At 37.9% G+C, this 27155-nt stretch overlaps 1 protein-coding gene across 2 annotated transcripts in view; it reads right to left on the bottom strand.

Moving 5' to 3' along the window:
- Positions 1–27155, bottom strand: part of OLFM3 (olfactomedin 3) — a 221555-nt gene that overhangs the window by 32145 nt on the left and 162255 nt on the right. Inside the window, exons 1-3 of one of the 2 annotated variants that reach the window (XM_010830963.1) lie at positions 22950–23078; positions 9929–10075; positions 434–589 (exon numbers count right to left, since the gene is read on the bottom strand). In XM_010830963.1, the coding sequence (XP_010829265.1) occupies positions 434–589; positions 9929–10075; positions 22950–23078 (432 nt within the window). Of the gene's footprint in view, positions 1–433; positions 590–9928; positions 10076–22949; positions 23079–27155 lie in introns of those variants that run through there. The other variant, XM_010830964.1, reaches the window with a different exon arrangement.

Here is a 27155-nt window from a genome sequence, read left to right as displayed (position 1 = left end):
TTATTTGTAAATAGTGAAACCAACCCTCTTCTATGTGCAGTTAATAATGGTGGTATTATTGCTTCTTTTAATAATTTATATTCTCTATATTTCTCCTCATATTAGCAAGGCATAAAATCATCATAAAGTCTTTGACAAATTTAGTTATTGATTTTCCTATATTTCCCATTGGCATACACATTGAAATGCCTTTAAATCTATCCACAATATCCATCTAGCTCAAGGAGGGTGAGGCTGTTTTCAGAGTAAGTTTTCTATGCATTCCAACCAGCTAATGGTCAGTTTCAGTGGAGAGATGATTGATGTCCCCATTGAGTCTTGAACCTTATGCATATGGGCTGATGAACAGTTATTTCTAGCTGAGTGTCATGGTGGCTGTCCGTTGTACTCAGTGTCTTATTTGTATTAATAAGACAGCTGAAGTCACACCTACTTGAAAATGCTTGGTCATTAGTGTCTTCCGGTCATCTTCAATCTGCCGAAACTTGGCTTTCAGCCCTTTCATTTGTGTTTCCATTTTTAGGACGTATTGGAAATCTCTTTGAGTTCTCAAGTTTAAGACTTCAATAGATTGGGACATATTCTGAACCTGTTAAACAAGAACACTGGCTGTACATTATTGTCTATACTACTGAGGTATATGCAAAAAAAAAAAATCAGTTTTTCCCACTAATAAAACTGTCAGTGCCAAGTCCATAATTACATTTCCACAGGACATACTTTCAGAAGGCAATTCTTCATACGAAACATTCCAATAATGTAGCAAAAGAAAATTACTGCTAGGCAGGAAATAATAAAATGAACATTCTAGCATTAGAAATGACTAAATATAAATAAGAATTTGATATATCATAATAATAAATTAAAAAAAAAAGAATATTCATTCCAGGGCTTAGTAAGCTTATGATGGCTCAATCTGTTAAATGTTAAGATAAGTTGTTTCTATCAGTACTAAATCTGACATCCTCAAAGTCTGGGATGCAGAGCAATTTTGGGGGTAGTGAAGTGTCCAACAGATCTAGAATGCATTTATTCCAGTACAGTCACTTCAGGCTGCATGTGCTATACTCCCAGGGGTGAGGCTGAATTGAGCAAGACGAATGGTAGTAGGGCTGGGACACCTCCTAACTTGGAGAGGGTACTATTGAAAAGACCTGGAAATCCCTTTGCTGTTCACCTTTAACTGTCACAACATTATAAATTTGCTATTCCCCAATACAAAATGAAAAATTTTAAATGATGTGCATCAAGATATGGAAGGATTATAAGAGTACATATTAGGTGGTTGATATTATTTTCCTGGTGGGTGGTGAGATATGGGTGAGAAGAGAAGTAACAAAATAAATATTGCAGAAAGATGTCCCTGGTAATTATTATATAGAAATCCATCTGCATAGAATTATATTTTTACTTACATAAATGAATACATGAAAGCATGGTCAAAAATGGTGAGATTCCAGGTGAGTTTTGCTTCATTTGGGCTTCCCTGGTAGCTCATCTGGTTAAGAATCCGCCTGCAATTCGGGACACCCTGGGTTCAATCCCTGGGTTGGGAAGATCTCCTGGAGAAGGGAACAGCTACCCACTCCAGTATTCTGGCCAGGAGAATTCCATGGACTCTATAGTTCATGTGGTCACAGAGTCAGACACAGCTGAGTGACTTTCATTTTCAACTTGCTTCATTTAATATATTTTTATCTGTTATTCCATATGTTTTAAAATAAACATGTATTATTTATATAACACATAAAAACTTATTTTCATTGTGAAACTTGTGAATTACAAATAAGAAAGGGATGATTTGTTCAGAGACAAATTTCTGTCATCAGGTAAAGTCACAGAGCTTAGTGGACCAGCTAGTTTTAAAGAGCCCATTGTCAATACATCCCTCAGATCTAGACTATTCAGAAAAGGTAGTGAATTCTTCTGCTTTGGCTTGCCTCAGTTCCTCCACTATTTTTTCCCCAGAGGTCATATTTTTCTGTTTCTCTTTCAGCTGTCTTAATGGATAGTCCTGTCCTTTGCAAATCTTGTCTTTCAAGACATACTACAATCTCACTTATATTAACCTAATTGTGAATTGTGTGTGAATGGGAAGCACAAAAGTGGCTGTCCTTCTGTAAATTCCCTGAGGTTAGATGCTGTGTCTTATTCATACCTTTTACTCCCGAGACCTTACACAGAACCAGGGATGGAATAATTGCTCAATAAATATCTACTGGGTAAAATTATCTTATTTTTATCTATTGGGTAAAATTACCACAGACTTGTCTAACTCCATGAAACTGTGAGCCATGCCACGTAGGGCCACCCAAAACAGATGGGTCATGGTGGAGAGTTCTGACAAAATGTAGCACACTAGACAAGGGAATGGCAAACCACTTCAGTATTTTTGCCTTGAGAACCCCATGAACAGTATGAAAAGGCAAAAAAGATAGGACACTGAAAGATGAACTCCCTAGGTCGTTAGGTGCATAATATGCTACTGGAGATCAGAGGAGAAATAACTCCAGAGAATGAAGAGAGGGAGCCAAAGCAAAAACAACACCCAGTTGTGGATGTGACTGGTGATGGAAGCAAGGTCTGATGCTGTAAAGAGCAATATTGCATACGAACATGGAATTTAGGTCCATGAATCAGGACAAATTCGAAGTGGTCAAACAGGAGATGATAAGAGTGAACGCTGACGTTTTAGGAATCAGAGAACTAAAATGGACTGGAATGGGTGAATTTAACTCAGATGACCATTATGTCTACTACTATGAGTAAGAATCTCTTAGAAGAAATGGAGTAGCCATCATAGTCAACAAAAGAGTCTGAAATGCAGTACTTGGATGCAATCTCAAAAATGACAGAATGATCTCTGTTCATTTCCAAGGCAAACCATTCAATATCATGGTAATCCAAGTCTATGCCCCAACCAGTAATGCTGAAGAAGCTGAAATTGAATAGTTCTATGACTACCTATAAGACCTTCTAGAACCAAACCCAAAAAAAGAGATATCCTTTTCATTATAGGGGACTGGAATGCAAAAGTAGGAAGTCAAGAAACACCTGGAGTAACAGGCAATTTGGCCTTGGAATACACAATGAAGCAGGGCAAAGACTAATAGAGTTTTGCCAAGAGAACACACTGGTCATAGCAAACACCCTGTTCCAACAACACAAGAGAACACTGTACACATGGACATCACCAGATGGTCAACACCGAAATCAGATTGATTATATTCTTTGCAGCTGAAGATGGAGAAAGCCTATGCAGTCAGCAAAAACAAGACCGGGAGCTGACTGTGGCTCAGATCATGAACTCCTTATTGCCAAATTCAGACTTAAATTGGAGAAAGTCAGGAAAACCACTAGAAAATTTAGGTATGCCCTAAATCAAAACCCTAATGATTATACAGTGGAAGTAAGAAATAGATTTAAGGGACTAGATCTGATAGACAGAGTGCCTGGTGAACTATGGACAGAGGTTCATGACATTGTACAAGAGACAGGGAGCAAGACCATCCCCATGGAAAAGAAATGCAAAAAAGCAAAATGGCTGTCTGAGGAGGCCTTACAAATAGCTGTGAAAGAGAAGTAAAACTCAAAGGAGAAAAGAAAAGATATACCCATTTGAATGCAGAGTTCCAAAGAATAGCAAGGAGAGATAAGAAAGCCTCCCTCAGGGATCAGTGCAAAGAAACAGAGGAAAACAATTGAATGGGAAAGACTAGAGATCTCTTCAAGAAAACTAGAGATACCAAGGGAACATTTCATGCTAAGATGGGCTCAATAAAGGACAGAAATGGTATAGAACTAAGAGAAGCAGAAGATATTAAGAAGAAGTGGCAAGAATACACAGAAGAACTGTACAAAACAGATCTTCATGACCCAGATAATCATGATGATGTGATCACTCACCTATAACCAGATATCCTGGAATATGAAGTCAAGTGGGCCTTAGGAAGCATCACTATGAACAAAGCTAGTGGAGGCGATGGAATTCCATTTGAGGTCTTTCAAATCCTAAAATTTGATGCTGTGAAAGTGCTGCCCTCAATATGCCGGCAAATTTGGAAAACTTAGCAGTGGCCACAGAACTGGAAAAGGTCAGTTTTCATTCCGATCCCAAAGGCAATGCCAAGAAATGCTCAAACTACTGCACAGTTGCACTCATCTCACACACTAATAAAATAATGCTCAAAATTCTCCAAGTCAAGCTTCAGCAATAAGTGAACCATGAACTTCCAGATGTTCAAGCTGGTTTTAAAAAGGCAGAGGAACCATAGATCAAATTGCCAACATCCACTGGATCATCGAAAAAGCAAGAGAGTTCCATAAAAACATCTATGTCTGCTTTATTGATTATGCCAAAGCCTTTGTGTGGATCACCACAAACTGTGGAAAATTCTTCAAGAGATGGGAATACCAGACCACCTGACCTTCCTTTTGAGAAACCTGTATGCAGGTCAGGAAGCACCAGTTAGAACTGGACATGGAAGAACAGACTGGTTCCAAATAGGAAAAGGAGTACATCAAGGCTGTATATTGTCACCCTGCCTATTTAACTTCTATGCAGAGTACATCATGAGAAACGCTGGGCTGGAAGAAGCAAAAGCTGGAATCAAGATTGCCAGGCAAAATATCAGTAATCTCAGATATGCAGATGACACCACCCTTATGGCAGAAAGTGAAGAGGAACTAAAGAGTTTTTTGATGAAAGTGAAAGAGGACTGTGAAAAAGTTGGTATAAAGCTCAACATTCAGAAAATGAAGATCATGGCATCTGGTCCCATCACTTCATGGCAAATAGATGGAGAAACAGTGGAAATAGTGGCAGACTTTATTTTTGGGGGGCTTCAAAATGACTGCAGATGGTGATTGCAGCCATGAAATTAAAAGATGCTTCCTCCTTGGAAGAAAAGTTATGACCAACCTAGACAGCATATTAAAAAGCAGAGACATTACTTTGCTAACAAAGGTCCATTTAGTCAAGGCTATGGTTTTTCCAGTAGTCACGTATGGATGTGAGAGTTGGACTATAAGGAAAGCTGAGCGCTGAAGAATTGATGCTTTTGAACTGTGGTGTTGGAGAAGACTTTTGAGAGTCCTTTGGACTGCAAGGAGATCCAACCAGTCCATCCTAAAGGAGATCAGTCCTGGGTGTTCATTGGAAGGACTGATGTTGAAGCTGAAACTCCAATACTTTGGCCACCTGATGTGAAGAGCTGACTCATTTGAAAGGTCCCTGATGCTGGAAAAGGTTGAAGGCAGGAGGAGAAGGGGACATAGACCATGTGGTGGCTGGATGGCATCACTGACTCAATGGACATGAGTGTGAGTAAACTCTGGGTGCTGGTAATGAATAGGGAAGCCTGGCATGCTGCTGTCCATGGTGTCGCAAGGAGTAGGATACGACTGAGCGACTGAACAGATCTGAAAATTATCTTTGGCTTTCAGTAGCAGTAAAAGATAACAAGTTAATATTTTAAGAAATATATCTTTCTCCTGTCATTGGTTAGGCTATAGTATTACATGGCTCTGAAATATTTCTTAATTTACTATCATTCCTACATTCAGAAAGCTTTGTTTAAAAAAATCTTTGATTCAGCACAAAATTATGGAGGCAACATTGAAAGCCTGGTGACTGCATCTTAGATAAATGCAGTGCTTTCAAAATAATTTTCAGCTCCCTTATGAAAGCATGAAAGAGGAAAAGCCATTTGTGTTAAAGAAACACTTGACACATTTAAATGCGGTATTTGTCTATGAAGACAGTCATCATTTGCATGGCCAATATTCTCCTAGGATTTCTGTGTACTTTGTCAGAGTCCACAGAGTTAAGGAAGATCCCCTGGAGGAGGGCACGGCAACCCATTCCAGTATTCCTTTCTGGAGAATCCCTGTGGACAGAGAAGTCTGGTGGGCTATAGACCATGGGGCCAGAAAGAGTCGGACCTGACTGAGTAACTAAGCACAGCACACAGAGTTAGAAATTGATAGACAAGTGAGATATTTTGGATAGTTAAAACACTCTCTCTTTTATTTTGCCTCTAAGTTACCCTATGAAGTTAATTTTCAACTTTATTTGTGTTATGGGAAAATGTACTGAGAGAATTTTTGCTGAGACTTAATTGTGACCTTCAATATTGAATAATCATATATAATTATAAGAACTACCTTTGGGGTGTGACTAGAGATGGAATAGTCTAGTTGGGAAGGATGGTTCTGGGCTGCCTTTTGCTCTTCCTGATGGCTGTACCTCAGACCATTTACTTTCCCACTGGTCATGGAGACCCACTGAGAATCAGTTTCTTGCTGAGACTAGAGACTGGACCCCCACCAGCATTACACTTGTGGGAAGGAGACTTCCTCCTCTGTTAGTCTGCTTATCACTGATGTTCTTCCATTCAGCTGCCTACTCATGTCTCTCTCCACAGTGTGGCAAGCTTATTGTCCCCCTTCATTCATAGTTGTTTTTTTTTTTTTTTTTTAATTCTTTATTTATCCTGTTAATTAGGATAAATGAAATATCTGAGTCCTTTCTAAACTTAAACACAAATTAACTTAGATTTTCACCCCCATTTATAATTAGTGTCCAACTCTTTGCAGACCCCATGGACCGTAGCTGGCCAGGCCCCTCTGTACATGGAATTCTCCAGGCAAGAATACTGGAATGGTTGCCATTCCCTTCTCCAGGGGATTTTCCTGATCCAGGAATCAAAGCTGGGTCTTCTGCTTTGCAGGCAGATTTTTTACTGTCTGAGCCACCAGAGAGGCCATGATTAGTGCAGAGGCTACTTAAAAAATTAATAATAAAGCCCTACAGTTCAATATGCTTGGATAGCATTGGGGTTAACACAACTAAACAGGTATTTCACTACTGTAGGTCTCCACAGATCCTTTAATATTAAACTCTGTGATGGAAATCTTCAAGAGTGATGTATCATGTACTGTTGTTTAAAATTATTTTATTGGAAGGATGTCACCAGCTTCCTTTTCCAAAAATCACATTTTAGGCAATATTGACCTAGACAATGGAGGTATGTACAGAGAAGCTAAATAGCTGACAGACAAACTTTTTTTAGGTAAAAGATTTTAGCTGGGACACACTAAGGCCTGATGTATTGTAAAACCAATTGTAATCTTTCTAATATTTAGAAGTATAAATGTACTTGTTTAAAATATTTTACAGAGCTTGTATTAAATAATTGTGGGTACCATAAGTGGCATTTTGAATGACGCTGGCATGGTGTTAGAAAATGCAAAATTGATCTGGTATGGATTCACAGTCTACTGATTGAGTGGCAATGATAAGGTTTTTAGCCTCAAAGAGCACCATTTTCCTTTTATGTAAACTTCGAAGGACATCTGCCTGCTATGAAATTGGAATGGAGCAGATACAAATATAATAGATGGGAACTATTGTTATTAATATTATTCTTATTATGAGTATTCCCTTATATGATTAAATCAATCCTTTGGTTAATAGTGAAATGGGCTACTTAATGGCCAGGCTTCTATTTGCTGTCTGGTACCTTGGATATTTGTAAAGCTATGAAGTCAATAGGGGCTTCCCTGGTGGCTCAGATAGTAAAGAATTTGCCTGCAATGCGGGAGACCCAGTTTTCATCCCTGGGATGGGAAGATCCCCTGGAGAAAGAAATGGCAACACTAGTATTCTTGCCTGTAGAATCCCATGGACAGAGGAGCCTGGTAGGCTATAGTCCTTGGGATCACAAAGAGTCGGACACGACTGAGTGACTGAACTGAACTGAACTGAAGATACTGTTAATAAATTTTGTCTTTTGTCATTTAGGTATTGAATTTTTAAAGATGTAATTTTCTAGAATTTCTTTAAAGCTAAACAAATTGCCTATTGAATGGTGTGGTCATATAAATTTCAGTGATTGCTTTCAATCGGTTACCTGTAGTTGTACTCTTCTTGCCTCATTCGTCCCTCACAAATTTTAGGTTTTATTATAGCTCTGGAATACATTTCACTCTGGACATGTAGAGAGTATTATCTACTTCCTGACTTTCCCAGTTTATTTTAATTTTTCAACTGATTTTTGAGCCAATGTCTATTTTTAGATGTGTGTATGCAATAATATTGGAGAAGGCAATGGCAACCCACTCCAGTACTCTTGCCTGCAAAATCCCATGGACGGAGGAGCCTGTTAGGCTGCAATCCATGGGGTTGCTAAGAGTCGGACACGACTGAGCGACTTCACTTTCACTTTTCACTGTCATGTATTGGAGAAGGAAATGGCAGCCTGTTCCAGTGTTCTTGCCTGGAGAATCCCAGGGACGGGGGAGCCTGGTGGGCTGCCGTCTATGGGGTCACACAGAGTCAGACACGACTGAAGTGACTTAGCATAGCATGCAATAATATACTTAAAATAGTAATACAAATAAGACAGTCATGTCTAAGAAAATGTTTCTCATCAAACTTGTAGAAAGAAGATATTTTTTGTGTGTAGAAAAGAAGATTGGAGTAGAAAGTAATCTGAGAAGAAATACAAACTAATAGAAAAGCAAAATTGGACTTAAAAGATTAAATCTTTTTACCAGCCTAATTAATTTCGTTAGTAACCAAACAATACTAAACTGCATGTTTCAATTTTTTTCAGAGATATAAAGAAAATCTAGATTGGAAAACAATACACAAGAATAACCATAGTTCATATGTCATGATTTCTAACAGGTGATAGCTGGAGTCATTAACTTGAATGACAATTAAATTTGCTCTTGTCTGGGAGACAGATTTTGAAGGAACAGGGAAGACTGGATCTTGTTTAAAAAGAGTCTTAAGAAAAGAGAGCAAATAGATGATGATAACTCTGAGGATAAGGGCATCAGAAAGACTAATCTCTGTATGAAAATATGAAAAAAAATCTTCTTAAAATCTTAGGGCATCAAAACACTTTCAAATAATGTGCACTGAGGAAAGTTATTTTATTTATGTGGCAGTGGAAGAGAGTTACTGCAGCTTAAATTCCATAAAATAGGAATGTCTGTATTAACAGATTCAATGCTTTCATTTTTCTAGTTTCTCTATTTTCTGTTAAAGCTTCCTATTTTGTGCCATAATTGTGTAGATGATCATGGAAATGATATTACACAGAGTGAATTGTTGAGCATGATATCCTCTGAAAACACATACTACCTAATTTATCTTATTATCCCCAAGGGTATTTAAAGTTCAAATATGTTGTCATCCTTCCATGAGTCTGGCCACTCCGGCTGTCCAACTATATTCAGGGACTGACACAGTGAAAGTCTGAATGAGAAAAATTGAAAGAACCATTCATTGTTTTTTTTCTTTTGTCCCTAAACTAAACATAAATAACCTTTCATGAGATGACTTTCATCTGTGAAAGAGAATAAATCAAGGGCATTCTGCATTTGATTGTTATGGATCCAGCTTAAGTAAATTATATGGAGAGAATGCTCTTGAATGAAATTGAAGAACTTAATGTTCAAAGGAATAACTTAGAGGATGATGATAAATACTTAGAATTATTCATTATCTGTCCAGATAGCTTGCATATTGTATGCCATTATTTTTACTTCCTTGCAAGGTTGTTAATGAGATCCAAAAGTATGAGCTCAATGAGTTTAGTGTGATCTTGACAGCTGAGGCTAAATTTCTGACACAGGAATAAGGCTTTGTACTGTTTTTTTTCTTAAGGGGAGATCAATTGGATATTGAGAAATATGATGGAAATTAGTCTTAGAGCAAGATTGGAAACAGTAAGAGTCATAAATAGAACAGTAGAGCAGGAATCTTGAGGTACTGCTTTCAAGGGGGTAAAACATTTATTTGAGAAGGGGGAAAAATTGAAAGACTCCTCCTTACGCTAACCTGCTTTCCCATATTTCCTTTACAAAGAATGGTAGATTTCAGTAAGAATATTCACAGGGGATAGAGGACACCTACCTTTTCCAGCAGCTGGCGAAGCTGCCTGCTTTTGGCATCCCGGGAACACAGGTTTTGTTCTGGAGCAACCACTGTGCAAATGCATCGTCCATCAGGATCCTGTGCTGAGCTATATACCTGCCACCCTTCTTTGGGACTAATCTGAGTCTGAGGAAACCAACAGCAAACATACAAAACACACAGAGAGTTAAAGAGAGCATGAGTTTGCATAATTTTAGGCAAAGTATCTTTTTATTTTTACAGTTTTTCTCTAAATAGTTTTCTCTTAAATAGTTTTTCTCTAAGTTAAAAACGAGATTGAACAATTCAAGTAGGCAGCACATGTTCATTCACTTACAACTTCCTTTTCAATGGACAGAAGGAGACTCCACCTTTTTCTTTTGGTTCCATATTATTGATTTTGACTGTATATTATTGATTGTTTATCCTACACCACTCCCTAATGCTTTCTGTCATATTTGGACATTTTAATGCAACTTTAGAAGTATCTGCTAAATACTTAATCACATATCACCAGTCTTTCTGCGTAAGATCTGTTAGTTTGTCTTTTTCAACACAAATGGTAATTAGTAGTATATATATATATTTTATGATTATTGTTCATGTGTAATCTTCTGAAGCAAAATTCTCTCCCAGAGAGCTTCCTATGTATTGAAGGGTCAATTATTAATAAAGCTGGAAAGGTATCACCTGAGAACACAGGGTAAAAGTAATTAGACCAACATTATTTCGCAAAGGATATAGAGTCTCAGAGGAGTTAAAGACAGTATTTTGGCAGAGGCCAAATTACTCTGGCAATATTGATCTTCCCAGATTACTTTTATGCACTTATCACCTGCCTCCCTAGAAGCTTATCTCAAAATGATGTTTCTATTCTATTGCAGTCTGCCTCCTATTTATGTTTCTAGTTTTACCCCCTGTATCTTCCTATAAGAAACTTTTTTCCATCCAAATTGGTCTTGGTGTGTCCTGAAAGCATGCCCACCTAGATTCACACCTTTGTATATTTTACTCATTTTGTTCTATTTGAAATACCTCCCTAATAAACCTTCAATTATTCAGCCCTTATGGTTTCCCCTTGGGATTCCCTGGTGGCTAAGCTGGTAAAGAACCCACTTGCAATGCAGGAGACCTGGGTTCGATCCCTGGGTTGGGAAGATCCTTTGGAGAAGGAAATGGCCGCACACACTAGTATTCTTGCCTGGAAAATTCTATGGACTGTCTAGTCCATGGGTTGGCAAAGAGTCGGACATGACTGAGAGAGTTTCAGTTTCACTTTATGGTTTCCCTGGTGGCTTAGTGGTAAAGAATCCACGTACAATGCAAGGGACATGGGAGACATGGGTTCAGTCCCTCGGTCAGGAATGTCCTCTGGAGGAGGAAATAGCAATCCACTCCAGTATTCTTGCCAGGAAAATCCCATGGACAGAGGACTGTGGCAGGCTATAGTCCTTGGGGGTCTCAAAGACTTGGACACAACTGAGCATCTGATAGATAGAGTGCCTGATGAACTATGGAATGAGGCAAAAAATAAGAAATGCAAAAAAGCAAAATGGCTGTCTGGGGAGGCCTTACAAGTAGCTGTGAAAAGAAGAGAAATGAAAAGCAAAGGAGAAAAGGAAATATATAAACATCTGAATGCAGAGTTCCAAAGAATAGCAAGAAGAGATAAGAAAGCCTTCTTCAGTGATCAATGCAAAGAAATAGAGGAAAACAACAGAATGGGAAAGACTAGGGATCTCTTCAAGAAAATCAGAGATACCAAAGGAATATTTCATGCAAAGATGAGCTCAATAAAGGACAGAAATGGTATGGACCTAACAGAAGCAGAAGATATTAAAAAGAGATGGCAAGAATACACAGAAGAACTGTACAAAAAAGATCTTCACCAACCAGATAATCACGATGGTATGATCACTGACCTAGAGCCAGACATCCTGGAATGTGAAGTCAAGTGGGCCTTAGAAAGCATCACTACGAACAAAGCTAGTGGAGGTGATGGAATTCCAGTTGAGCTATTCCAAATCCTGAAAGATGATTCTGTGAAAGTGCTGCACTCAATATGCCAACAAATTTGGAAAACTCAGCAGTGGCCCAGGCTCCAGCAATATGTGAACCGTGAACTTCCTGATGTTCAAGCTGGTTTTAGAAAAGGCAGAGGAACCAGAGATCAAATTGCCAACATCCGCTGGATCATAGAAAAGGCAAGAGAGTTCCAGAAAAACATCTATTTCTGCTTTATTGACTATGCCAAAGCCTTTGACTGTGTGGATCACAATAAACTGTGGAAAATTCTTCAAGAGACAGGAATACCAGACCACCTGACCTGCCTCGTGAGAAATTTGTATGCAGGTCAGGAAGCAACAGTTAGAACCAGACATGGAACAACAGACTGGTTCCAAATAGGAAAAGGAGTTCGTCAAGGCTGTATATTGTCACCCTGTTTATTTAACTTATATGCAGAGTACACCATGAGAAACGCTGGACTGGAAGAAACACAAACTGGAATCGAGATTGCCGGGAGAAATATCAATAACCTCAGATATGCAGATGACACCACCCTTATGGCAGAAAGTGAAGAGAAACTCAAAAGCCTCTTGATGAAAGTGAAAGAGGAGAGTGAAAAAGTTGGCTTAAAGTTCAACATTCAGAAAATGAAGATTATGGCATCCAGTCCCACCACTTCATGGGAAATAAATGAGGAAACAGTGGAGACAGTGTCAGACTTTATTTTTGTGGGCTCCAAAATCACTACAGATGGTGACTGCAGCCATGAAATTAAAAGACCCTTATTCCTTGGAAGGAAAGTTATGACCAACCTAGATAGCATATTCAAAAGCAGAGACATTACTTTGCCAACAAAGGTTCGTCTAGTCAAGGCTATGGTTTTTCCTGTGGTCATGTATGGATGTGAGAGTTGGACTGTGAAGAAGGCTGAGCGCCGAAGAATTGATGCTTTTGAACTGTGGTGTTGGAGAAGACTCTTGAGAGTCCCTTGGACTGCGAGGAGATCCACCAGTCCATTCTGACGGAGATCAGCCCTGGGATTTCTCTGGAAGGAATGATGCTAAAGCTGAAACTCCAGTACTTTGGCCACCTCATGCAAAGAGTTGACTCATTGGAAAAGACTCTGATGCTGGGAGGGATTGAGGGCAGGAGGAGAAGGGGACAACAGAGGATGAGATGGCTGGATGGCCTCACTGACTCGATGGACGTGAGTCTGAGTGAACTCCGGGAGTTGGTGATGGACAGGGAGGCCTGGCGTGCTGCGATTCGTGGTGTCGCAAAGAGTCGGACATGACTGAGTGACTGATCTGATCTGAACATCTGAGACTGAGACATGGTTTCAGCCTCTTCTGAAAGATTTTCTGTACTACTCACTGGGCATTTAATATGCATTGTCTAGTGGTACTATCTATCTTTCTTATGTCTTGTTTAAATATTAGTCTATATCCAACTATGGGATATATTGGCTATTTCCTGTCTGCTATATTAATTACATTCTATCAAGTACAAAAATAAGTAACTCATTTTTGCCTAGTTATTTTTCAGAAGAGCTGTGCTGTGAGCATAGATTCTGCATTGACAATCAGAAATTGTGGTTGCCTTGAGGCAGTTTTCAGAGAGACACTTTTTCATTCCTCCAACTGCTGAGGGTATCAGAGGCTTGACCTTCAACTGAGTTCTCTCTGGGGTTTGTTGAGGCTGAGGAATGCTGCCTGCTCAAGATTAGACCCTATTCCAAGGGACAGCTCACATGCATTGACTTGCTAATGGAAGGATACAATCAAGGATGCCAAGAATGAGGAATAATAGTTATTCCCATTTCACAGAAGAGAAAGTTAGTTAACCTGCTTAAGAATGTGCAGCTTATATGCAGTAGAGTTTTGTATGAAGCAAGAGTGGTACTGTTTAATAGATTGAGAGCCACATGGATAATTTTAAATTTTCTAGTGGGCAGGTTTAAAAAAATAAAAGGATATAAGTGAAATTAATTTAATAATATATTTTATTTAACCTGATATATACAAATATTATATATATACATATATATACAACATGTATAATCAATATAAAAATATTCATGAGATATTTTACACTGTTTTTCCTCCTTTTTTGCACACTGTTTGAAATTGATTGTGCATTTTACTCTCATGGCATACCTCAATTTGGACTAGCCACATTCCAGTAGCCACAGTGGCTCCCTTATTAGACTGTATAGCTATATTGTCTTGCTGTTAATTCCAATGTTATGGCCATATTAATATGATGCTGAACATCTAGATAATTATTCTTAAAGGTCAATCATATGGATACTGAAAAAACTACATAACAGATGTTACATAGACAGACTATCCAGTTTGCGTCTGAGTTTCTTTCTCCTGTGAAAATACTAGATAAATTGGTGGGCCTCTTTCTAGCTAAGCTCTGACTAACTTCTGCAACTGGGATTTGAAATTCTTCGGCTTTTCTTTGCCTTCTCCTCTATGTTTCCCAGGGAATCAAAATAAAAGGAGGTATTTCTTAAATGATCTGGAGAAGAGAGAGATGCATTTTGTCTATAAAAGAAGGTATTTAAAGACTCAGGCTGAAGGGACTAGAACAAAGGAGGATGAGAGAAGGACTGAGGTGGGGTTAGAAACAAGGAGGTGAATGGTGACCAGCAGAGAACTATTTTGCATAATGCTTGGTGTAACTGCAGTGGTGTGTTTGCCTAAATGTATACTGAGGCACTTTACTTGGTAGGAAGCAGATTCTTAAGCAAACTCAGCCTGGCTGAACTCTCTACACAGAGCTGCTGTAGAATCTACTGTCTTGGAATTTGCAGAACAGATATACTCTCCTATTCTCTCCCAGGCCATGGCTTATCACATACCATCAACCAACACACAGATTTTTTTTTTTTTCAAGAGCTTTAGAGATAATCACTACAGGGTGCTTAAAGTCATTCCAACACCAATCATGCAGAGGCTATAAATTTTAAACTTATGAAATTCAGATGTCATAGTCCTTGTCCTTGGTCTGTAATGAAAAGCAACTGATACCAAACCTACCTTTTAATCTCCTTTTTCAGATAATTCATAGAAGTATCCTGTGCTGCCATTTATTTCTGGGCTGTTGGATTCATTACCACTTCTTTTTTTTTTTTTTTTCCATTCCCCTTGCTCCTTCTTTCTAGCATTTATGCCTGACTACTGATTAGGATAGAAAACATGTACTTAGAATTATATATGACTAGAATAGATAGGATCTTAAAGATAGTCTTTTTTTTTTTTAAATAAGAAGAAAAATGCAAAGAGATTATCTACAGAATGGGGATAGGTACAGCTGAGAGGGTAACAGGCAGGAAGGCCAGGGATCTCAAAATGGAGAAAATAGCCTGTAAGTGTCAGACATTTTTCTCTCTCTTAAGCAGCAGGAGGAAACAAACTAGCGATATTTTTTCCTTCTCTATACAAATTTAAAAGGTTTCTCTTTAAATACTGTGTTGCCATAATGACACCTGGTTTCACCTGAAGTTAACCAATGCCTTTTTCTTATGGAAATGTTTGTCTTAAGCTATGCTAATGTACTATGCATTTACCCCAAACTCTGTCTTCAAGTCGGTTCAGCCTCTTGGCTCAGAACCTACTTGACAAACCAGTATGTTATACTCAGATATTGTTCCCCTAATCTATGTAAATGAGACAATTTGTATGGTGGTCTACCCTTCAAGATTCAAGTTAATCATTTTATGGCCCAGGATAAATCATTTGGTGCCAAGATTATCCCAAAATATATCTTATGGGTGAGGGGCCTGGTGCCATTCTGAGTTTTAAGACATTCCTTTCTTTCATTAACAGACTTCTAGGGACTATATGACATCCAGCTGGAGACTAGCAGGAGGGTACTCTTCTGCCCCCTTCTGATGCCTATGTCAGAAGCTTTCTCTATCTCCTTTATACTTTAATAAAACTTCATTACACAAAAGCTCTGAGCGATCAAGTCTCTGGCCCTGGATTGAATTCAATCTCCTCCGGGGGCCAAAAATCCCGATGTCTTTGCGTGATTCAACAACAACCTTTCACAGCTTAGCAGAGTACTTTTAATGATATAATTAAAGGTTTAAGCTGAGTGACTGTGTGGAACAAATATATCTTGACATAGGTCCTATAGTTTCAACTAAGCTGCTCTTGACATTGGACACAAATCTCAAATGTGTCAGAAAACTAAGGCTTCTCACTAGAATGTGTTTAGCTTTTGTATAAAGGAAAAGGGGCCGCACAATTATAATACTGACATATCTTTAACAGCAGTGCAAATACTGATTATTAAACCTGGCAGCATTAATATTGATGTTTGCTTGCCAGGTGTTTGGCTAACCAGTGAGAAGCTTATCACATCTGGGCAAGGTGTCAGTTGCTCTCTGGAATGAGGGAAGCAGAAAAGGTGAGTAGAATTTGATGTTCATTTATCATTCTTCCTGAAGTGTCAGCTTAATAAGAATAGACTCTGGTCTTGTTTGTACGTTCAATTGTCTTCTTCTAAGTATTATTGAGAAGAACCCTGGCCTTATCTATACAGAGTTAGTTTGAATGATCTCAACTTTGGCAGCTTACCTCTTTGGCAAGAAAAGGTAACTCAAAAGAGAAATAAGCTAGTATAAAAGATGAGGGCTTGACAGTTGTGTGGGTTTGATAGAGATTTCTGTGTCAGGTTTAGTGATGAATGAAGGAAGCTTTGTGAGTAGCTCTAGTGTCCTCATTTGTGGCACCCATACTGGCATTGAAAAGAGGGTAAAAATAAAACCAACTAAGACCTCAGGTAGAGAGTTATATTTAGATGGGTTTTAGATACCAGTGAGAAAAGACCTGCTCCCATTTTAACTTAAAAAGAAAAATGATTCCTCAAGTGTCAACATGAACCTCATGTAATAGTAATAGAAACATTTATGGAGCTCCTAGTCTTCAGTTGGCAGTTCACATGCGTTACTGCCTTTGCATATCACAGTAACTCTATGGACCAGATGGTATCATTCTGCCCATTTTACAGGTGAGGAAACTGCGAATTTGAGACAGTAAGAAATTTGCTCAAGGTCATGATGGTGGTAATCAGCAAAGCTTGGATTTGCATACTTGCAGTCTGGCATCAGAGTTTGAAAGTTTAACCACCACACTGCACCACCAGTTGTCTGAAATTCCCTTTTTTGTATAGTGAAGATGATCCTCATAGCATTTTCTGAACTCCCAAGGAGCTGACTGCTTGGACCTGGAGGGTGCAGGGGTTTATTACTACCCAAAGCATTGCTATGCACAGTGATTACTGATGCAGTTCTCTGAACCTTTTGTGTTAATTAGAAGAACTAAATGAACTATTTAGCAGTTTTTAATATTACAAACTCATGAAATATTTAAGAATGCTCTAAAGAGGAGAATTAAAATGATAATTTTAACAATCGGATTTCAAGTTGGGGTTTTTTGTTTATAATTTAGTTACAAACCTATGCTTTATAAATATAGAGCTATTACTGCATGAGAAGCTCTCAGAACTTCAAGGGCTTTGTAACAGAAAAGAAAGATCCTGAAGACTGGGGTAAAAGTAAAATTATTGTATATTTCAGCATATTTTTCTTTTTATAAGATCCCTTCTCTTGTATTTGTTTCACTTCTTTTGAACCACCTATCCTTAGGAATAGGCATCATCTTATTTATGAGGTATCTGAAATTCAAAGAACTTAAGCAATTTTTTTCCAAGTCACCTGTTTAGTAAGTGGCATCTATGGGACTTATACCAGTTTTTCTCCAGTTTTCAGCCCAGAGCTATTTATGTTTATGCCCTGCAGATAAGTGCCTTTGTCCATTCACCAATAGCTGAAAAAACTGTAGAGGACGTGTACCCAGGCAGGTGGACGGCATTATCCAAATTGTGGAAACAGGCAGAAATTGGAACTCTAGAGGAGTGGTTAGCAGTAGTCTTGGCAGGACACAAGTGCAGAGGCAGGTGAAGGGACAGAATCCTGATCCTTTGAAGAGGACAGAATCAACTAGTTGCACATTGCTAGGTCTCAGGTTTTATGCTGAGTGCCTGGGCATTTCTTAAAAGTACAGACTGAGGCAAAAAGAATAAGGGCTTTAGCTACTAAAAGTGGTGTACAGGCAGGGGAAAATAAAGTAGGAAAAAATCTGTTTACTAAAACCTGTTTGATTTACAGTAGGAGATACCTGATGCATTAGAGGAGATACCTGATGAAAACTCCTTATAAATTTTCTGTCTGAGGATACGTTTGGTTTCGGATAATGAAATGTGGTTTAGCATGCTAATGGCTTTAGTTGTGGGGAGCAAAGAAATGTGAGGACAGAAATTACAGAGATGCTGACAGACCCCGCTAAAAGAAGCTGTGTTATGGAGGATGTGTTAATAAAGATGTCACTGCATTGCAGTTCTCTTCCCATTTCTTATGAGACTAGTTGGAACTGAAATAAGAAATGTATATTCTTCACTGAAGAGAACCTCAGAGCTCTATGAAAAACAACTATAAATACAGAACAAACAGTTAAAAGACTGAAGGCATCATCAAAGTTAGGTTGGTTGATCATTTCTGCTCGTATTCTGGAAATCACAATGACAGAGTTGGGAAAGACTTAGAAGTCGTACCTGGGACTGTCTTTCCACTCAGTGGCACTTCTGTGTATTCTGGTTGTGTTTCCACTTAAACTCTGCATGATAGGAATTTCAGGTTTTCATAGGCAGTCCATTTCATTGGTGGAAACCTGAAGGACTGGATCTCTTTGTAATTTTCCCCTTTGGCCCTACTTCTTTAAGTACTTGCTGCTGCTGCTACTAAGTCGCTTCAGTTGTGTCCGACTCTGTGCGACCCCGTAGAGGGCAGCCCACCAGGCTCCCTCGTCCCTGGGATTCTCCAGGCAAGAACACTGGAGTGGGTTGCCATTTCCTTCTCCAATGCATGAAAGTGAAAAGTGAAAGTGAAGTCGCTCAGTTGGGTCTGACTCTTAGCGACCCCATGGACTGCAGCCTTCCAGGTGCCTCCGCCCATGGGATTTTCCAGGCAAGAGTACTGGAGTGGGGTGCCATTAAACAGGAACAAATCTACTCTCTTACCCACTTCACAATTCTACTCTACAAAGGCAATTATCACATTCTCTGTGTCTTTCAAGATTTACCATTCTGTTCTCTCATCCATCTCCTTAATGTGTTTAGTTGGTCTTTCACAAAATGGACATTGCCTAAGGATTTGGGGGAGTAAAATAGTGGTACAAAACAGAGAAGTCAGATATTTTCATCCAGAACGGAAAATAAAATTGGTGAGTTAAGAAAGTTGGAAAGCTTTGAGAGTTTGTGTTAGGTAGTCTACTCCTTTTCCAGAACTTAAAAGTGACTGCCTCACTGAAGTAGTTATTTGTGAGGAGAAGCTATTTGAAAATGTAGCAAAACAAATCACTTATGCCCAAGGTCCCCTCGAGGCCTCTTCCACCACAGCGGTGGGGCTGACTGAGAACAGCTGGTGTGAGCCGAATGTCCTGTGCTTATCTAATTGCTTTTTACCAGGTTCTTCCTGGTGTGGAATCCACAGCATGGGGGATTTCTCAGAAGCTCAGCCTCAGGGGGAAGTTACTCTGCATCAGAGAGATGTGCCAGAGGGAGCCTGAGCTTTTTCAGAGCCAAGGCTTTGCCTTTGCAGACAACAGCTCCTCCGAAGGCTGGAACAATTAGAAGGAAAAGAAAACAGGGCCAAAGAGAAGGATAAAGGCACGTTTCAAGATTCTAAGAGAAACAGAGAGCTTTTTCCCCTAATAAGGAGCTGTGTTTAACTTACTTACTAACAAAAATATCTTGGAAATTTAAAAACCTGTTTAAGCTTTTGAGCAATCAAATGTATACTACCTCTGAAAGACCATATCCATATTTGTGTAAATCTGCATTTTTTGCCATCTGTGCATCCCACAGACTCTCATAAAACAAATGTTAAGACCTGCATTATTTATTTATTTGAGCTGGTATCACCAACTCAATGGATAAGAGTTTGAACAAACTCCAGGTAATAGAGAAGGACAGGGAAGCCAGGTGTGCTGGGATCATGGGGTCGCACAGAATCAGACACGACTGAGTGACTGAACATTATTTATTTATTTATTCATTCATTCATTTTGGGGGATGTTTCAGGCTTATATCATTTGTACCACCTAAAGTGAATATAGATAGAGTTTGAGAAGGGCTGGACATCATAGCTCTGCTTGCTACAAAGGGAATTGTCTACCAGGTAGAGAGACTCTCATGTGGCACCAGGGTCCGGGAGAAGTAGGGAGAGCAAAGGTGTGTGAGATTAATTCCCTGGCCAGGACTGCAGTCAGGTGGCTTGCTTCCACCCTTGGCTCTGCCATTAACCAGAGAGGGGAACTCTTTTTAGTTGCATACACATTTAGACTGCAAGTCAGTCTTCCCACTTGCAGAATAAGGAGGTTGGATTAGATCAGTCATATTTCCAGCTAAGCTTCTGAGAGTTTTAAGGTTCCCTTGGAGGTATTTTGATCAGGGAAGGGGGTTGATTATGTGGGGAGGGAACAGATGGTAGAGGCCCAGTAAGGCCTCACTCCTCCATCATTTATTTTTTGACCCATAACCTGTTTTATATATTAGATTTCCACTTCAAGATTCATTCAACAAATATTTATTCTGCATGTATTACATAAGTTTTAATTAAAAAAAAAAAAAAGAGGCACCACTGCCAAAAGTAATGCAAAAATAACTGGCCTGGATAGTTTTTAAGATCTTTTCCAGTGTTAACATTTAATGATCTTAATCTAGGAAATATATATTCATTCATTTTTCACCATAGGAATCCTAAGATATGAGCAATTATCTTGTATAGTTAAGATGGAGAAAGTACTTCTGTAAAGTTTGCACTTCAGTAAAACATGCACATAGAAACACATACACACTCACTCGCATACACTTTTGTAACCTGATTTCTCCATTCTAGTGAATAGCATGGAGAAGGCAATGGCACCCCACTCCAGTACTCTTGCCTGGAAAATCCCATGGACAGAGGAGTCTGGTAGTCTGCAGTCCATTGGGTTGCTAAGGAGTCGGACACGACTGAGCGACTTCACTTTCACTTTTCACTTTTATGCATTGGAGGAGGAAATGGCAACCCACTCCAGTGTTCTTGCCTAGAGAATTCCAGGGACGGGGGAGCCTGGTGGACTGCCGTCTCTGGGGTCGCACGTAGTCGGACACGACTGAATCGACTTAGCAGCAGCAGCAGCAGTGAATACCATAGTGTAAACTTCTCTGAATTCTAGTTTGTTTTTTGTCACTCAAAGCAAGATTCGGTTGTGTTAGAACATTTGTAGGCCATACCAATATTTTATATTTTTCAACCAAGATTGCTAATCAGAAAGTAAAGGAATGAATTTACTTTAAACTCATAAATGAGTAAGAAACCCTAAACGAATCTTTGGAAAGTTGATTCTCCTCCATCAACAATAAATAGAAGATAACCAAACCAATATCTATAGATGCAAAAATATACATATATATCAGAACCAAGGTACCATGTTTGAAATATAATTTGTTCATGAATTGCTTCAATGGTTCATTTCCTGAAAGAGTTAATTCAAAAACTAAGTAGTTAAAAATCACCAGGTACTTGAACATTGAAGATACTTGGTTTGGTAAATATTAAATAGTTTACATTTTTTGTTTTGTCATTGCTTATTGCTGCCACATCAATAAGCTTGTGTTATATGCTTTCTTTATAACTATGAATAATCCCTTTTACATCCTTCCTGCCACACACATCATACAGGGAAGGAGGGCATTCTCAATCATGGAAACACTGAGGCAGCAGCAGTGACTGAGGGAGGTTAAGATGTGAAAGCAGGTCACACTGTGCCTCACGTGTGCTCTGCTGGTGCCCTGAGCACTGGGTGTTGCTGGCAAATTATGTAATTAATTTGATCTGACTCTACTCAGTTAATTATACATTGATTGATAGAGTAATTATTAGTAGTAACTGCAAACAGGTCTTAAAGGCGAATTGCTTTTTTTTCTTTTGAAGTATCTGACTTTTTCTGATCTGTTGGAGCAGTCCAATGATAAAAAAAGATTAAAAAAAAGTAAAGGACTCCCAATACTAATGATTTCTGTAATTTTTATTTGCTAACATAGAAATTGTTTTTCTAGGATATTCCTTCTATTTTAATTTGTAACCTTCTATTTGACAAAACAATAGTTTTTATTTGAAACATTTTCGGGTATTGCTAACTAAACCATGTTTCATAAACTATGAGAAAAGACATTTGTTATCATGTGGGAAGGGTTAAAAAAACATTAATGAGCAAAAACTACAGGAGTACAGGAGTTAAACTTGTGACAGGAGAAGTCTTTATCAAACAACACAGGGAGATGATTGTATTAAGTAAGTTTTCTGTTGTTCATGATCGTTAGCTCAAAAAAAAAAGAAAAGGTTTTTTTTTTGGTCAGGCTTTAAATTGTTGAGCTTTTTTTTTTATTATTATTCATTCATATTTAGTACAGATTGGTTTCTCTGACTGAATACATTTCAAACACAGGAATTGAATTCTGAAGAAGAGCCTGCTATAGTAAAACTAGATTAGCTAGAATATACTCTGTAGCATACTCTGTAGGACAAATTATGAGGATTTTACATATGTTAAAAGAAGTGAAATCGTAAGAAACAAAACACACTTTAAAAAGAAAGAATCCTTTAAAACCTCAGAATAATATAAAATAAAGCTTTGCATTAAGAATTTAATGAATCTAGTATTTCCTGTCACAGCTAATTTCTCAGGCAGTTCATTTATTCTTTGATGTAACTTTAAAGTGTTCGTAAAAGAATAGCCATGACTATAGTTACCACATAAATACTGTATCGTTGAAGTAGACCTGTGAATAGAGAAGCAAAATCTCAGCCTTTGCAGTTTATTAAAAAAAAAAAAAAAAGCCCACTGTTTTAATGCACTTACTTCCCAAGACAGCCAAACCCACCAGAGTGACTTACTAAGGTATCTGGTGTTGATAGCCTCGTGGTGTTCAGTCCTACCAAGGATGGGAGAGTTTGGGACATCCAGTTTGAGATCATTGCCATGGTACTAAGCACAGCGCCAAGCTTCAGCAGTGGAAGGCTCATTGCTGTGGAGCTAATGAGTTTTCATAGTGACTGATTAAGATCCTGGTGCTGGGCTGGCAGCGGGAGGCGTGACTGCAGCAGCCACATCCACGGCATGAAAAGAGATCAACTTCCTTAGCTCTAATCACGCGGGAAAGCTCACAGAACCTCTTTCCCCCACCCTCTCGGGAAGTGTCCTGTTCTTCCTTTTCCTCCTTTACTGCATACTTTGCTGGATCATCACACAAAATATTCTTGATGGGGCTTCGTTGGTAATTTTTAGAGCATAAGGATAAACGGAGGAGGAAACTTGAGCTTTTCCTGCTCCACTGTAGTCAGTTACCATGAAGAGTTCACTGCCTCTGGGATTTCTGTCAGGATAATCTGCTGTTCCTTATTCTTCATAAAAACAAAAAAAAAAACCCTCTTAATTGAGGTCTGTCGCAGCACACGTTTCAAACTCCAAACTTACTGTCTACAGATTTCTCTGAGCATGGAAAAAGTGGTTTTAGACAAAACATGAAAATAAAATCTGCAAAGAATATCCAAGATCATTAGATACTGTGTAAGAAATTGTTATTTTCTTTAATATAGTAGCCTAAAATTAGCACTGTTGCTTCTTAAAAAAATTGTCAGGGATTGATAGCTACTGCCTGTGGAGGACACTGCCCTAGGCATATAACATGTGAGCAGACAGAAAAGGCAGCCTTGGAAAAAGGCTTCTGATAATGAAATTTCATAGGTTCCCAGTTTTGCTTTCATGAATGAATGCTTAGCAGCTTCACAGGCACACAGCAAACTCAGTTAAATCTATTTTCACCTTGTGCAGAGTGACAGACTAATATTGGAAGTCTATATCATGAGAGAACATTAAAAACGCACAGGACTTGGCTTCAGGGAATCTTAGGGTCTAATTCCTTGTTCTCTTTTAGTTAGTTGAGTGACTGACCAGTGAATTAAAACTCCTTAGCTTCACTTTGTTTTCCTTCAATGAGTAGAGGTTGGATTCTCTGCTCTCGAAGGCCTCGTCTAGCTTTAAAATCCAATGATCTGTTTATTAGAGTTATGTTGGTAAGTGTGTGTATTGAATTTGGGCTTATGGGTAATTTTAATATATTCTTTTTATAAATACTACAAAATTGCCCACATCCAAATCTCAGGTCCCAGATGGTATAAATCAGAGGCCCCTGTCTTATATAATGTATGTGATTTAAAATAAAAATGCAGAGAGAAGACATGAAGAGAAATATGGCTGAACGAAAATTAAATGAAAAGAAATAATATAAAAAAGAAGAAAAATATGTTTTGATTCCTTAGGAGAATTCTGTAATTATTTATATCTAGAAAGAAATATATATTTTCTTCAACAGTTTGGCAGAAGAAATAAAGAAAATATCTTTAATAAAATTTAAATATATATGTATATATATATTTATAGAGGTGTGTGCCTTTATCCTTAAAAACAGCTTTAAACTGGGGTGAATACTGAGACTCCTCAAATCTTTCTTGCATATATTACCTTGAAATCCAGGCTACTTTTTTTCCTTCAGAATATATCCAGATGATTTCAGCTGGCCCTTATTGTTTAACCACAGTGCCCATAAAACCAAATACTTCTTAGTTTTGTCTTTTTCAAAAATTGTATCATATGGTAAATTTAACATAAAAGCACAATAGTTTATATATTAAACATAATATTAAATAACAGAGTATTCATGGAAAGGACTATGAAATTTGACATTATTATTACAATATGGCAGTAACAAAACATAAAGTAGATTCACAAATCTAATTCTTTAAAAAATTACCTGGTAAAAAAAAGAGAAGAGTGTCTTTTCAAGAGCTTAATTTACAAAATTGAAAACTAATATACGTGCAATTACTGGATAATTTAAGATGCAACATGTCGGATGATAATTATACTTATTAATGAACTATCAGTCAACAAAATAATAGCATCCTTAGAAGACTAATAGCATGAATGTCAGGGGAAATCGGTACTCTTATTTGCAAATTAAAAAGAAATGAAGAAAAATACAATATAATTGGAAGCCTTCTTATAATTTCCCAGAAATGCAAATACCTGCACTGAAGAACTAAAAGAAAACAACAGTGAAACTTTATGGTTTGATAATGTTTATAAACAACATAAAAGCCATAATGTGTTTTCAGAAAAACAGATTTAAAAGGCACACACTGAAAGAAAAAAAGCTTAAATTATGGTAATTGTTAGTTATGGAAAATAAAACATAGCTATGATTTGTTAAGGTTAAACAGTTTGCATGTCTCTCATAATCTAGTAAATTGATTATAATTTCCATTTTATAGGTTGAGTTCTCATTTGCAGATGGGGGGAGCTGATTTTTCTATATAGATGTAACAACCTGTGTTCAGGACTAGAAACCCAGTGGTTACAGAAGCTCTATTAATACAAGCATGGTGTGAATGTTGATGGGGGAAGTAGCAAGAAATGAGTCTGGAAATACTAGCAGTTACCAACTCCCAGGGCTTCAGGGTCAACCAAAGATGTTTGGACATTATCTTGGATGTAATTCAGGAGTCTTAAGCAGGGCTCTGAAGTCATTTGTTTTGTGTCTGAGTTTATCACATTGGCATTTTTATGATTTGGGATAGGCAGATGGGGTTGTAGAAACAACAAAGCATATCAGAGGTAAGAGCATCACTTTAGGAGCATATTCTCGTAATTTGGTCAGGAAGTGATTTCCTAGAATACTGTCAGTGGAATTTAAAAGGATGGATTCCATAAAGAATTGGGGTGAAATTAATAGCACTTAGTGATTAAATAGATGTGAGAAGTCTAGGAGAGGAAGTTGCTTGGGGGAATTTCCAGGTTTGGGAATTTGGGTGGTGAATGTTGCTCATCAAGGTAGTAATACAAGTAGAAGTATGACTTTAGAGAGACAGTAGATTTTATTGTTATATACTGGATGTTAGTTGCCTGTGGTAGAGAATCCCTGGATGGTGAGGTACTCACATACCACAACTCTTCAGAAAAGAGTTACATTTCATTAGACCATGCAAACTTAATGACCTTATAATATAATAATGTGTCCTACTTAGATAACAAAAATGGTTAATTTTATAATATAGTGTTAAAACTACTAAAAATTTTATTTAGACTTTAATTCAATCTGTATATTTAATTACATATACATAATTTCCTATATGCTTTTCTTTAAAAATAGCAAAGTAAGCCATACGTTCCTGATCCTGTTTTCTCTTCATTTATTTCCCCTATTACTCACTATCCCTTTGCAGCATATCTTCTTGAGAGTTGTCTGTATTCACTATTTTAAATTTATCTTTCCCTAGTGAACAAAAACTTTCATTAATGGCAAGTTTGTGTTCATACTTCTCTGCTCCACTCGATACTACTTTTATCAAGGCTATGGATAATACCACATTGCCGGATCCAGCAGTCAGTTCTTAGTTCTCAACTTTCTTGACCTACGAACAGCATTCGTCAGACAGTTACTTTCTCCTCCTTGAAATATTTTTTTTCATTTTTTTATTATTAGATTATAAATGCCTTATAATGTTGTTAGTTTCTGCTATACAACAAATCAGCTGTAAGTATACATATATCCCCTCTGTTGAGCCTCCCTCCCACGCTCCCACCGCATCCCACCACTTGAAGGATACCACATTCACCTAGTTTTCCTTCTACTTTCTGACAGCTCTTTCTCAGTCACTTTTGTTGATGCTTCTTCATCTATATGCTAATGACTCCCAAATTCATTTCTTCCTCACAAACCTCTCCTATCAATTCAGACCTGTATATCCAATTATCTACTTGACATCTCCACTTGGATGGTTAATAGACATCTTAAATTGAACATGTTAAAAAAAAATGAGCTTCTGATATGCCTTTCTGCTCTCTAGTGAACAAAACAAAAGAAATAAACCAAACAATTATATACATGCAATCATTCCTAAATTCTTCTTTATTTCAGCTCCATAGTTGAAAAGTTAGATTTCAACCTTAACTTTTTATTTTATTTTTCACATCTTATCAGTTTCAACAGCATATCTTTTCATCTCTACTTTCAAAATATACCCAACATTCACTGTTTCACG

The sequence above is a fragment of the Bison bison genome, unplaced genomic scaffold (assembly GCF_000754665.1).
Source record: "Bison bison bison isolate TAMUID 2011002044 unplaced genomic scaffold, Bison_UMD1.0 scf7180017864519, whole genome shotgun sequence".
NCBI classification, from domain to species: domain Eukaryota; kingdom Metazoa; phylum Chordata; class Mammalia; order Artiodactyla; family Bovidae; genus Bison; species Bison bison.
This window is presented reverse-complemented; position numbering and strand designations above follow the sequence as displayed.